Consider the following 14,939-nt stretch of genomic DNA (forward strand, 5'->3'; position numbering starts at 1 on the left):
CACACAGCTAGTAAGTGTCAAGTGTCTGAGGCTGGATTTGAACTCAGGTCCTCCTGAATCCAGGGCCCATGCTTTATCCACTGCACCATCTAGCTGCCCCAGTGTTCAACTCTTTATGATCCCATTTGGGGTTCATAGAAGTTAAAAAAAAATGAGAGTGGTGACATGAATCTCAGAGGCTTATGAAGACAAAGGGTTAGAGATTAATTCAGCCTGAGACAGGACAGAAATAAGAGAGCCTTCCTCTAATTTTCCCAGAGTCCTTGGTCTACATTTCCTGTTTGCCCCAATTGCATCATATCTCATGTCTTGCATTTCTTATATCTTGATTGTATTCATTTCATGTCTCATGCTAATTTTAACCTGCTCAACCTCAAACTGCACATATCCAAATTTGAACTCATTATCTTCCTCCAAAGCTGTTTCTCTTCTTAATCTTTCTGTTTCTATGGAGGATGCCATCATCCTTTCTGTCACCCAGGTTCCAAATCAGAAGTCATCTTCTACTCTATCCTTTCCCTCTTTTCCATATCCAATGAACTGTCATATTGAGTTAGTTCTCCCTCTTGTATCCAGCACTTAGCACAGTATCTGGCACATAGTAGACACTTAATAAATGTTTGTGATTGATCTATCCTCTTTTCTCTATTCAAATAGCACCAGTCGGGGGGCAGCTAGGTGGCACAGTGGATAGAGCACTGGCCCTGAAATCAGGAGGACCTGAGTTCAAATCTGACCTCAGACACTTGATACTTACTAGCTGTGTGACCCTGGGCAAGTCACTTAACCCCAATTGCCTCCCCCCCCCAAAAAAAATAATGCATCAAATAGCACCAGTCTACTTCAGGCCCTCCTTGTAGGCCAGGATATTAACATATAGACCCAGAAGAAGTTGGAGTTAACTCTCCCAACCCCCACCTCTTATGGATTGCTTTATAACATGAGTGTGGGCCCTTTAAGCCCTATCTATTGGGCTTGGGCTTCTCAGACCTGATAGAATGTCCAGGGAGACTGCTTTTACCTTATGCTCACCAAGGAGTTTTAGTGGAAGAACTGGGGAAAACTGTGGTCATTTGTACCTTTGCTTAATCAAGTAATTGCTAACCAGAATCCTTGGTGGACAAGCCATGTTTCTCTACCTAGGACAGCTTTAAATCTCATCTCATGTAGGCTATTGCAATTGATTGGTTGGTTGTTGCTTTTGTTCTAAAGAGGCCCAAAATGACATCATTCTGTTAGAGTCAAGTTACAATGTGTGTGACTGTGGCTGATCAGACCAATATGAGCTTGGAATGCTCTGCCACAGCTTGTGCACAAATAGTCCATGTGAACATTTGAAGTGGATTCTCTAAATCTGTGCATGTCATGTACTTTTGAGCTACTTCAATTTTGCTTTTCTCATAGAGCACAACACCTTCTTTGATGAGGTCACAGCAAGATGGGTTGCTAGTGTCTCCCATATCATGCAATCAATTCCATAGTTTCTTTTTTTATTCATTCATTCATTTATTCATTCATTCATTTATGCATCTGTTTTTTATCATAAAAGTATTTTATTATTTTGCAGTTACATATAAAGATAGTTTTCAACATTTGTTTTCATAAGATTTTTAGTTCCAAATTTTTCTCCCTCCCTCTCTTCCCTCCCCCCTCCCCAAGACAGAAAGCAATCTAATATAGGTTATATATGTGCAATCGCATTAAACATATTTCTGCATTAGTCATGTTGTGAAAGAAGAATCAGAACACAAGGGAAAAAGCTCAAAAAAAAAAACCCCAACCAAAAAGTAGAAACAGTATGGTTCAATCTGGGTTCAGAATCCACAGTTCTTTTTTCTGGATGTAGAGAACATTTTCCATCATGAGTTCCTTGGAATTGTCTTAGAAAATTCCAAAGTTCTTAAGACAGATCTTGAGAGTGTCTTTGTATAATTTCTCACCATCATGTGAGGCCTTGCCTTGTGTGAATTTTCTGTAAGATAGTCTTTTAGGCATACATGTGTTTGGCATTTGAGCAGCATGGCCAGCCCATTGGATTGCGCTCTCTGCCCCAGAGTTTGAATGCTTGATAGTTTAGTACTAGAAAGGACCTTAGTGTCTGCTACCTTATTTTCCCAGGTGATCTTCAGAATCCTTCCTAAGACAATTCAAATGGAAGTAATTCAGTTTTCTAGCGTGTTGCTGGTATATTGTTCAGATTTCACAGGCATACAACAGTGCAATCAGCACAATGGCTCTGTAGACCTTCAATTTGGTAGTCAGTCTAATACCTCTTCTCTCTCACACTTTTCTCCAGAGCTTCCTAAATACTGAGCTAGCTCTGGCAATGCATGTGTCAACCTTAATGTCAGTGTGTATATCCTTAGAAAATATACTGCCAAAGTAAGTGAACTTATCCACAGTACTCAAAACTTCTACATTTTCTGTAATCAGTGGTTCCATATATGGATGGTGTGGTGCTGACTTGGTGGAGCCACCTGTGTTTTCTTGGTGTTAATTGTCAGGCCAAAATTAGCACAAGTAGCAGAGGATTGATCCATACTTTGTTGCATTTTAGCTTCAGAGGATTTATTGAGTGCACAATTATCTACAAACAAAAAAAAAATCACGTACCAGCTCTCCCTCCACTTTAGTCTTGGCTTATAACCTTTTCAAGTTAAATAATTTGTCATCATTGGGGTAAATGACCTTGGTGTCATTTTTATCTTCATTGAAGGTGTCTGACAACATAGCTGAAAACATCATGCTAAAAAGCACAGGAGCAAGTGTACAGCCTTATTTCATTCTGGGAAAATTTCCCAGTTATTTCATAACTGGGAAAATGTGAGGGCATCATCATTATCCAGAACCTAGGCAAGCTTACCATCATGAAATTGATATAGAACACTGACAAACTTCTCCAGGCAACCAAATTTTGACATAATTCTCCATAAGCCCTCATGACTGACTGACAGTATCAAAGGCCTTGGTCAGATCAACGAACATTGTGTAGAGATCTTTGTTCTACTTCTGGCATTTCTCCTGGTAGCAAACACTATATCTACTATTCCTTGGCCCTTTCTGAAGCCATACTGGCTCTCAGGTAGATGGCCATCTTCCACATGAAGGATCAGCCCATCAAGGAGGACTCTGGCAAGAATCTTGGCAGCAATGACTAAGAGAAAGATGCCTCTCCTGTGGTTGTCACAGGACAATCTATTTCCTTTAACTTTATAGAGATGAACAGTAGAGGCATCTTTGAATTCCTGGGGAAGAATATACTCTTACCATATAACCTGGAAAATCTCAGTAAGCTTTTGTATGAGCAGTGGATTCCTCCACCTTGTAAATCTTAGCTGGAATAGGATCAGCACCAGGTGCTTTGCCACTGGGGAGGAGCCTACTGGCATTCAAAACCTCTTCTTCAGTTGGAAATTTGTCTAGAGAGGGAGTGACTTCAACTTGAGGCAATCAGTCAATGGCTTCAGCATTGACTGATGATAGAATGTTGAGAACACTCTGGAAGTGTTCATCCCATCTCTCCAGGATCATGTTCTAATCTCTAATCAATGTGACTCCATTAGCACCAAGGAGTTTATATGCATTCTATGCCTTTGTCCCATGAATAGCCTTCAGGGCATCATAAATGTGCTTTGGATTTAAAACTGAATTTCATCTGCCTTGTTACCGAAACAAGAATCCTACATCTCTCTAGACTTCACTTGTACTTTACTTTTTATGGACTCAAATGCTACTTTCTTAGAGATGGATGAACACTTCTGCTGGTAAACCTTATGGAATTCTTATTTTTTCATTTAGCAGCTTCTGAATTTCCCCATCATTTTTGTCAAACCAACCTGGATGTTTGTGAGTGTTCTGACCCAGACGAGTAGATGCAGTGCTATACACCAAATCTCTGAAAGCTTTTTTACTTCACTGTTGTCAACCGTGTGTTGGCCCAACTAACTCTTCCTGCTTAGAGAAGTGATCTAATCTGTTGACATTGAGTCTTCTGGTGGTCATCTTGCTTTGGGGCTGCTGCTTTTGTTGAATTCAAATATTTAGCTTGGAGAGGATAAATCTATGATCAGCCAGGACCCTGTCCTACACATTGCCTTTGTCACTCTTACATGCTGTCTGTCTCTTCTCGTTACAGTTACGTAGTCTATTAAATGCCAGTGTTTGCTGCAAGGGTGCATCCATGAAATTTTATTGCATTTAGGTCAGCAGAAAACAGTATTAGTGATGAGGTCATGAGATGCACTAGACTTTACTAGTAAGTGACTATTGCTGCTGCTGACAACTTTTATAATGGTTATATATTAATCTTTTCTTTTTCTTTTTGTTTTTGCAGGGCAATGAAGGTTAAGTTATTTGCCCAGGGTCACACAGCTAGTAAGTGTCAAGTGTCTGAGACCGGATTTGAACTCAGGTCCTCCTGAATCCAGGGCCATTGCTTTATCCACTGTGCTACCTAGATGCCCCCAGTTATATATATATATATATATACATATATATATATGTATATATATATATATATAAAACACATTTTAATAAAGGTATAACATTGAATGATTCCTTCACTTCAGCTCCTTCACAGCCAAACCAGGAGGGTTAGGGTTAGGGTTAGGGTTAGTCCTTCCCTCCTCTCTCTCCTTCTCTCTCTCTCTCTCTATATATATATATATAACTGGGGGCAGTTAGGTAGCACAGAGGTAGACCCATAGATAAGGCACAAAGATGCCATTTCTGGCATCTCATTTGACTTTAGGAAAGCTCACAATGACCTACATCACAATGTAGTTCTGCTAAAGCTTTGGCATCCCCCACACCTGAGCCCTTCAGTACTAACATGGTTACCCGTCCAAACTCTCTTGTACCTTTGTAGAGTAACTAGGCAACTGGGTAGTATAGTGGATAGAACATGGGACTTGGAGTCAGGAAGATCTGAGTTAAAATTCTAACTCGAAAGCTTACCACTTATGTGACCTTGGAGAAGTCATTTAACCACTCAAGCCTCAGCTTCGTCATTGGTAAAATGAAGATGATGGGATGATAGTAGCTCCTACCTCACAGGATTGTTGGGAGGATCAAATGATATGACATCTGTAATTAAAGCATATGGGTTATAGTCCCAGCTTTGACATTAATTTATTGTTTGACTTTGGGCACTCACTTCATTTCTTTAGGCTATATCTAGAACTAGAGAAATTCTAAGGTTCCTTCCAGCTCTAACATCCTCTGTTCTGTATTTAGAACTTCAACTCTAACATTATTTTTTATGTAATTTTAATATTTTATTTTCCACAATTACATGTTTAAACAATTTCTAGTATATGTTTGTAAAGTTCTGAGTTCCAAATTCTATCCCTTCCTCCCCCCTTGAGATGGTAAGTAATCTGATATAGGTTATACATTTGTGTATTTTTTAAGGTCCTTTTTTGCCTTGATGTTCTAGAATTCTGAGATTCTGGGCTTATTCCAATCCTGTGACCAACCTCTCTCCTTCATAAGTCAGTCACTAGTAGTGTTATCAATCTTGGAACCCCCTGGTAAGGAAGGGGTCAGAGGTCTCCAGGACATGGGGTGAGTCATGTTTTCTCCCATATTCTGGGGGAACTAATAGGGAGATCAAGGTGGCCATATCAGCACTTTGAGGAGCTTTCTTCTGCTCCCCTCATTGCCTGTACAGGCAGCCAGTTTGCTCCTTTCAATGACAAGATGTCTTTGTCTGAGAGGTAGGGGCCTCCCCGAAGATAGCAGGAGACTCCTAGGAATTCGAGAGAACATCAGAACCCGTGCTCTTTGGAGACTGTTCATTTGGGAGGTCTAGATCTGAAACTTCAGATAATTGGGAGAGGCTCTAGGATTCCCTTCCCATGCCCCCAGCCTTATCCTGTTATAATGGGGGTAGAAAACTTCTCACTTGTTATAACTTCCCTCCCCTATGTATATAGATGGTTGAAAGGTTGATCTTTAACTACGTCTTCATGTCTTGGGGGATAGTCATAAAGAATAGGAAATTCATATAGACGCCTACATGTCCATGGGCCTATTGGCTCAATGGACAGGAGAACCAACTGATAAGTTGGTAGGTTGAAGGAACAAGAATTCAAGAATTGAAGATGAGAGCACAGATTGATTAGAGATCATGGGGCCCCCACCTTATCCATGTGAGGTCATAAGTGATGAATGAGCACTCTTAGTTCCCAGCTACTCTGTGACTTGTGAGGCCTGGGTCCCAAGTGAGGAAGCTCATGAGAACAGGACCCTCAGAGCAAGCAATTCACCACTGCAGAGGAGGCCCTTACCCTCATGTAAGGTGTAGGTAACACTATAATCCTTATGTTATCCAAGTGTCAAGTTGGGTTTCTAGACCCCTTTTTCTCCTTGGCAAAAGGACTGCATTTACTCCTCAGGGATATTATTTATGCTATTTTCTCTAATATCGAATTTATCTAATAACACCCGTGTGTTTCAGACTCAGGAAGCCCAGCAGAGTGATTTGGTACCACAGAAGGGTTGATTTCACCTCTCTTCTGCAGTATTTTCTGACACCACCAGGGGGCAGGCAGAAAGCACAGACAAGCAAACAATCATAACTACTAGCAGAACAGTCTCCTAAGGAAATTAGAAAAGTAGCATCTCTTCATCTTGTTTTAGTTCTCTCTGGGGAAACTGTTTCCAAATACTCTACCTCCATATGTATTATGACCATACCTTGTCTCAGCGGGTTTGTCCCACATAGTGGGGGAATCCTCTGGCTGGAAAACAGGCATGTGCCTGGGATGGGAGGATTATTGCCTCCCTCGATGAGGGTAGGAATAAGGGTTAAATGACTTGCCCAGGGTCACACAGCTAGTAAGTGTCAAGTGTCTGAGGCCGGATTTGAACTCAGGTCCTCCTGAATCCAGGGTTGGTGCTCTATCCATTGTGCCACCTAGCTGTCCCCATCTCATTTTATTTTTACAAGAATCCAGGGAAGTAAGAGTTGTTATCTCCATTTTACAGATGGAAGAAATGTATGTGCTGTGTATTTCCCATGTGAATTGTGTGTCCACATGGGTCTCTGTAGATGTGGCCCCCAGGGAGACATGAATACACATGGCAGATGAAGGTTAAGTAACTCGCTTAGGGTCATGTAGCTAGGAAGAATCTGAGACTGTATTTGAACTCAGGTCTTTCTGGGCTCCAGGCTCAGCCCTCTCTATTCATTGAGTCTACCTGGCTACCATATGTTCAATGATGATTTCAGTGCCAATTATTCTAATATCTATATGTCTAGCCCTCATCTCTCTTCTGAGAGCCTCTATTTCCAGCTGCCTATTGGGCATTTTAAACTGGATGCCCCACAGGCATCTCAAACATGCCTACTTCATAGAAAATACTTAATATTTATTTGTTTTTAAAAAATAGGAAAAAATACTTGCTTGTTTATCTGACTTGTTGAAATATTCAAAATAGCTCATTATTGTTCCCCTCAAACTTCCCTCTTCTGAAGTTCCCTATTATTGTTGAAGTCAACATCCTTCTTTCAGTCAATTATGTTCAAAACCTCATCTTCAGCCTCTCTTCCTCACTCAGCCCACAACCAGTTTAGCAGCAAGTTGCCCAATCTCATTTCTACTTTCAAAACATCTCTCAGTTGTGTCTCCTTCTCTGCTCACATAGCTACCGCCTGGTGGAGGCCCTCATTACCTCTCCCCCAGGTTACTCTAATAGCCTTCTGATTGGTTGCCTTGCCCTAAGTGTCTCTTCACTCCAGTCTATCCTCTACACAGCTCCCAAACACACATCTGCCCTTGTCACATACTTCTTCCCCCATTCAATGAATTCTAACGGTTCTCTAATTTTCTTTAGAAGGAACTTGATGCTCCTTGCACACCACCGCTGGTCTCTGCCTTTGAACTGGCTGTCCCCTCCTCCCATGCCTGGAAAGGTCCCCCTCCTCACTTCCACCTCTTTGGTGTTCTTCAAGATTCAGCTCAAATGCCACCTTTCCAATCCTCCAAACCACTGGAGACTTTCCCTCTAAGGTTACCTTCCTTTATCCTCTCTATGTTTTCTTTGTACCTCTATATTAATATATTTTCATCCCCTTAATACATAAACTTCTTGAGGGCAGGGGTTATTATTATGCTTGTTTTCCTCACCCCCTTTCTGTGTATCCTTAGTGCTTGTCACAGTATCTGGCACATAAATATCTGACACACATGTGTTGACTGAAATCGTTCCCTTCAGGAAGAAAGTCCAGCTCAGCAGAGCTGAGGACCCAGTTGATAAGAAATATAGTTCCTAGTGATTCTTCAGTGATACCCCAGGGATAAGAATTTTCTGGAGAGGAGTGGTTCCCCAAAGTAGCAGAGACACTGGAAATATAGGAAGGCTTGATACAAGTAGGGAATATGAGGAAAGCAGAGGTTTCAAGGACATCTACACATTCCATATACATTGATCCTCTTACCATCCTCCATCTGTACCCACTGTGTCTGATGGTTCCTTCTGTCTCTTTTGCTTCGAGGTCTGTGGGCCTCTTGGTCCATCTGGGGACTTTATTCCTGGGGATGAAGGTTCTATTTCTGTTAGTCCCCTTTGGTTCTCTATCTTTAGGAAGCATAGGATAGAATAGGTGAGATTGGATTTCTGAGGAGATCCTTGGATTGGCAGTGGAGCTGGCAGCCTTCTCCTTGCCAGAGCCAAAAACAGTCAATTCGCCCTACTCCAGGATAGGCTATCTGTACCCAGAAGAGGCTGGCAATTAATGCCACTGAAAAGGCAGCAAGGGTCAGGATGCATGACCTGAACTGAACCAAGATCCTGATACATCCATCCCCAGTGCTCTGAGTCCCTAGCTACTGATTCCTTCAGAGTTTCTGCTTCTGTTTCTGATAATCAATCCTATTGGAAGTATGAGTTGAACATCCTTGAGTAACCAAAATGTTTATATTCTTTTGCTTGCTTGAAGTCGGCACAGCCATAGGGAATTAAACGGTCTTAAATTGTGCATTTCCTAGAATCCCTGTGTCCTGACTGATCCTACATCTGAGAGAATTCCAGGGTCTAGGAGAGTAGTAGACTTATAGTCATTTGGCAGATATATATATACTTTTGTGAGGCAATGAGGGTTAAGTGACTTGCCCAGGGTCACACAGCTAGTAAGTGTCAAGTGTCTGAGGCCGGATTTGAACTCAAGTCCTCCTGAATCCAGGGCCGGTGCTTTATCACTGTGCCACCTAGCTGCCCCCTGGCAGATATTTTATTGTTCACTACATGGTAGTTATTATGTACTGTTAATCTATTATAGATTCTATGATAAGAACATATGTTGTATGGAGTAATCTTGAATATATGTCTTATTTCTGTAGAAAGTCAGTTCATTTCCACTATGTCAATAACACAGTGGCTAATATTCACTGGAATACTGCTTGTTCAGGAAGATAGGCAGAATTTTCAAAGCAGTGGTTTAGAGCTTTTAAAATTAGGTATGTCTAAAAATTTACCCACTCCATAAATAAAACCCAACTCCATCCCATAGAGAGAGAGACCGAACTGCCAGATAGAAGATTGCTGGCTCTCTGAGAACCACAGAGAGTGAAGCAGGGGAGTCATGCGCAGACCACCAGGAGGATGATGAAATGTCTCAATGTGTGGCTAACAGTGGCACCTGATGCTTATGTGGCAAATGGAGGTCATATACTTACACTACCTACTTCATAGGTTGATGAGGGGAAGGTATTTTGTAAAGTTTAAAGTATAACAGAAATGTGAAAAGTTATCACTGCTACCATTACTGTTGGTGTAGAAAGGCCTCTCACTAATGTAGAATGCCTCACAATTGCCCAGGAATAGAAATTCTGAAAAGAAAATTGCTAATATGTTAAGTCAGAAGTAGGAACAGTAAGGTTCTGTCCTGGCAAGATGATAACACAAGATATTTTTCCTGAAGGAATGTGGGCCTTGTAGTTTGTGTGGAAGGTAGATTGGAGAAGGGAGAGGAAGAAGCATTAGCAGAAAGACCAAGTACTAGGTGAGGAGGCTTGAACTGATGATATGGCCTGGTAAATGAAAAACGTTCCTCCTGCTCTTCTCCCATTAGTAGAGTTAGAGTTGACAGGCCTTGGCAACTGGTTGGATATGGGTGTAAGAGAAGAGGGAAGAGTCAGTGAAGACACAGAAACCATAAATCTGGGTGACTGCAAGGATGGTGCTTTGGGCACTCCCTGTGGGGAGTTTGGACCCAAGCCTGCTGATCCCATGAGAAAATGTGTACAGTGGGAAGGGATGAGGACAGATGTAACCAAAAGTCTTGGAGCAGGGTAGTTCTTTGGCAGTAGAGTGAATTTCTTGGGCCCTGAGAACACAAAGATTGAAGAGCCATTACCTCTATCCTCAAGACCCAAACTCTTTTTTGGACCCATGGTAGACCCTAGGGATATGGGGAGGTTGAAGACCATTGCTGTACCATTTCCCAAGCCATGTTTAAAGATAAGGCCCAAACCTTAACAATCACAAAAAACTGAACACATTCATTTCTTCTTTCATGTCACAGTCTACTCATTTATTTATTTTTAAATTTAAAAAAATTTTTTAAATTTTTTTGCAGGGCAATGAGGGTTAAGTGACTTGCCCAGGGTCACACAACTAGTAAGTGTCAAGTGTCTGAGGTCAGATTTGAACTCAGGCCCTCCTGAATCCAGGACCGGTGCTTTATCCACTACGCCACCTAGCTGTCCCCTAGTCTACTCATTTATGAACAAGCCCTGACTCGCCCTGACATGATGAGAGATTATGCCTGCTCCATCCCTTTTAGGCAGTATCAGGGCATCATCCACAGGGACAGACTGACCAGGACAGATAGAGGGGCTGGAATGGAGGAGAAAGTCAAGGAAAAAGTTTTAGTGATGTGAGGCTAGGAAGAGGGCAGAGGAGGGAACTCTAGATTAATGCCCTCAATTTGTATGCTGCATTGTATGCCTATATCTTAAGCTTGAGAGGTAAGAGGACAGAATGAGGTGTTAGAGGAGAAATGGCAAGGTTTGGAACAGCCAGAGTGGAGAGTGGGATAGTGAATAAATTAAGGAATAGATTCTATTTCCCTTCTGCTCTGAAGTGTGGATCAATGGGAGGAGGCCAAGTTCAGCCTGATGTCTGCTATGCTCTTCCTCAGGTGCAGCTCTTGGATCAGAGACTCCCAGGGGAGAACTTGGGGTTGGAGAGGAGAAGACTCCTGGGAGCTGTAAGATACTTTGCAGGGGATGGTTTGGGGGGTGGAGAAGGCTTTGTGTCATGGGTTTCCAATTCTAGGTGTGATGGTTAAAATCTAATGAGTAGTCAAATTAGAAGCTTTAGCACCACTTTAGTACAGTATATTGATGATTTACTTTTAGCCTCCCCTACTGCTGAAACCTGTCAGGAAGACAGTCACCATTTATTATTAGAACTACACAAGAAAGGCCACAAGGTCTCTAAGTCAAAGGTGCTTACCTCAGGCAGAATATTTGGGCTTCATTCTGGCTGCTGGAACTCGCTCTGTCTCTCATAAGTGAGTTCAGGCTATTCGACAACTTTCTGCCCCCACTACTAAGAAGCAGTTAAGAGCCATTTTGGGGGCTATGGGGTTCTATAGACAGTGGATCCCATCTTTCAGGAAGCTCACTAAATCCCTGATATCTTTAACAAAAAATAATGTTCCAGTGCCTTTGCAGCTAGAACCCCAACATCTCTCAGCTCTAAAAGAATTGAAGTAGGTTAATCAGCAAAGTCAATCACTCTCACTTAATTCAATCAGTTTAGATTAATCTCCAGGTGAGCCTTTGAGTATCTGCCAAATCCCATTATTTTCTCACTTAGGTCAGCAACCTGGTTGAAGGCAAAGGGAAGCTGAAGCTAAGGAGCTGGAGCTGAGGAGTGTGGGACCGACAGGACAGCCTCTGAAACTGTAGGAGGAAATAAAGAAGAGAGATAAAACAAATTCCCTGTTAACACACTCTGATCCCCCCCCCCTCCGTCCCGCCATAATGCATCTCAGTCCCAAAGTGCCCTTTCCATCCCCCAACTCTCCATTCAAATGCCTCTGCTGAGAGCCAGGAGCCATTGTGAGGATGCAGGGAAACTGCTGGGAGATCCAGGAGATCTTGGGCAAAGTCTGGCTTAATGGGATCTTCTCCAGCTACAACTTTGAGACTAAAATACTTGAACCACAATGGTGAGACATAGTTTGCTGTTTCTTTGGACTGGTGGTGACTAGCTTCTGGGGCCTTCCTCCTTCAGTTCCCAGTTTATTAATTGTAGGTTAAAAACCCCATCATACCTCTTATTTTTCACTTTCTGATGACATAGAGGCAGGATATGCTGAGCAACAATAGCACCTTCAGTCCCAGAAGGAAAATTACAAAGAATTGGCCAGAAACGTCTTGCCCTGAAGGTTCAAGTGACAAAAGGAACTATCATATAGGAGTTGGATGGTGGGTATGGCATGTGAGCAAATGATGCCAGGTAGTCTCTACGTTCTTAATCTGAAGCCACTTGTGTCTAGCCCAGTCCCTGAATTCTCAGCTGATCTGCTTTCCTGGGAGCCTTGTAGAGTTATCCTTAGGTCAGTAATAGATAATCAGTCAATAAGCATTTATTAAGCATTTACTATGGTCCATGCATTGTGCTAAGTGCTAAGGTCTCAGGCTTGGGCAAATATTACTGGGAATCACTGCCCTCACCCCCTACTTAGGTGACCCTACTGGGAAATAACATGTTCTTGGAAAGAGACAAGGGTGATGGTTTCTAATGTTGTTTAAACCCAGAGACCAAAGGAAGATCCTGGCTTTGTTACTTACTACCAGGACTACTTTGGGAAAGTCAATCACACTCCCTTGGCATCACTTTTTTTTTTTCGGGGCAGTGAGAGTTAGGTGACTTGCCCAGGGTCACACAGCTAGTAAGTGTCATGTGTCTGAGGCTGGATTTGAACTCAGGTCCCCCTGAATCCAGGACTGGTGCTTTAGTCACTGAGCCACCTAGCTGCCCCTCTTGGCCTCACTTTCCTCATCTGTGTAGCATCTGGGGGCACTTTCTAGTTCACATAGGTCCTCTCATGACAAGTTACCTGATGAGCCTTAATAAATATTTACTTTTACTAATCAGAGGCCATAATAAATCAAAAGTAAAAAAGCATTTAATTAAATAGTATAGTAAGAAAAGTAGCAATAAGACTTTTCTCCCCAAACTGGAAAATAGTTTGACAGAAACTAGACATAGACCAATATCTCACACTGTATATCAAGATCAGGCCAAAATGGGTACATGATTTAAACATAAAGGGTGATAGTGTAAGCAAATTGGCAGAACCAGGAATAGTTTACCTGTCAGCTCTATGGAGAAGGGAAGAATTTATGACCAGAGAAGAGATAAAGAACATTATGAAATACAAATTGGATCATTTTGATTACATTAAATTAAGAAGTTTTGGGGCAAAGAAAACCAATGCAACTAGGATTAGAAGGAAAGCAGAGAGTTCTGGAGGCGGAGCCAAGATGGCGAGTGAAACCAGGAGGCTACCTGAGCTCTCCCGAATTTCTCTCAGAAACAACATTAAACTAAGCTTCTCAACAGATTCTGGAGCTGCAAAACCTGCAAAAACAGACAAACAAACAAACCCAGAGTGAAACAATCTTCTGACTTAAAATAATCTAGAAGATCTTTGGGAAAGGTCTGTTTCATCTGGGTAAAAGGGTAGCACAGCTTAGTGTCTGGGTGAGCCAGCAAAAGTTCTTAGTCACAGCACAGAGCAGCAGCTGAGGACCTGCAGTCCTAGCTCAGCAAGCTAGAGACACAGCAGGCCAGTTGTGAGGTTTCTGGCCCCAATGCAGAGAGTAATCTGCCAGCTGGGGTATTGGCTACCCGATAGACTGAACTAGGCGGGGCCACTCCAGTGCAGTGAGCAAACTGCAAGCTGCTGATACCTCAGAGCAGAAAGCTGGTGACATGGCCCCTGGCCCCTAGCGAAAGAAGCTTGGGACAGTGCATGCTGTACACCAGGAACAGAACTCAATCTTAAAAGGCACAAAAGAGGCTAAAATATGAATAAGAAACAAAAAAGAACCCTCACCATTGACAATTACTATGGTGGCAGGAAGGATCAAACATAAACTCAGAGGACAACAATGACAAAACACCTACATGTAAAGCCTTAACGGGGAAGAGGAATTGGTCTCAAGACCAAAAAGCCCTCTTGGAAGAGCTCAAAAAGGATTTTAGAAATCAAATAAGAGAGATAGAAGAAAAATTGGGAAAAGAAACGAGAATTATGTAAGAGAGAGTCAGTAGCTTGGAAAAAGATGGACAAAAATTGAGGAAAACAACTCAATAAGATGCAATTGGCCAAATGGAAAAGGAGGTTCAAAAGCAAACTAGTTTCTGCCAGATTGTTTTCCAGATGTTTTTTTTTTTCCCTAGCAGTTTTTGTCTAATAGCGAGTTCTTGCCCCAGAAGCTTGGATCTTTGGATTTATCAAACACTTGATTACTATGGTCAATTTACTTTTGTATATTGTACACCTAATCTATTCTATTGATCAATCATTCTATTTCTTAGCCAAGACCAGATTGTTTGATGATTACTGCCTTATAATACAGTTAGAGATCTGGTACAGCTGGGTCACCTTCCTTCCCCCCTTTTTTTTTCTTAACTCATTTGATGTTTTTGACCTTTTGTTCTTCCAGATGTATTTTATTACTATTTGTTGCTATTTTTTCTAGCTCTGTAAAATAATTTTGTAGTAGTTTGATTAGCATGGCACTGTATTAGTAAATTAATTTAGGTAGAGTTGTCATTTTTATTATATTGGTCCAGCCTACTCATAAGAAATTAATATTTCTTCAATTGTTTAGATACTTTTATTTGTGAGAAGTGTTTTGTAATTGTTTTATATATGGTTCTTAAAACCTATAAAAAGAGAGGATGGTACC

At 41.7% G+C, this 14,939-nt stretch overlaps 1 protein-coding gene across 1 annotated transcript in view; it reads right to left on the reverse strand.

The window, feature by feature from the left end:
- Positions 1 to 12,299: 12,299 nt before the first annotated feature.
- Positions 12,300 to 14,939, reverse strand: part of LOC122744182 (signal-regulatory protein beta-1-like) — a 32,393-nt gene continuing 29,753 nt past the window's right edge. The window contains exon 5 of the mRNA XM_043989594.1: positions 12,300 to 12,397. Within this exon, the coding sequence (XP_043845529.1) occupies positions 12,300 to 12,397 (98 nt within the window). The remainder of the gene's footprint in view (positions 12,398 to 14,939) is intronic.

The sequence above is a fragment of the Dromiciops gliroides genome, chromosome 2 (assembly GCF_019393635.1).
Source record: "Dromiciops gliroides isolate mDroGli1 chromosome 2, mDroGli1.pri, whole genome shotgun sequence".
NCBI lineage: Eukaryota > Metazoa > Chordata > Mammalia > Microbiotheria > Microbiotheriidae > Dromiciops > Dromiciops gliroides.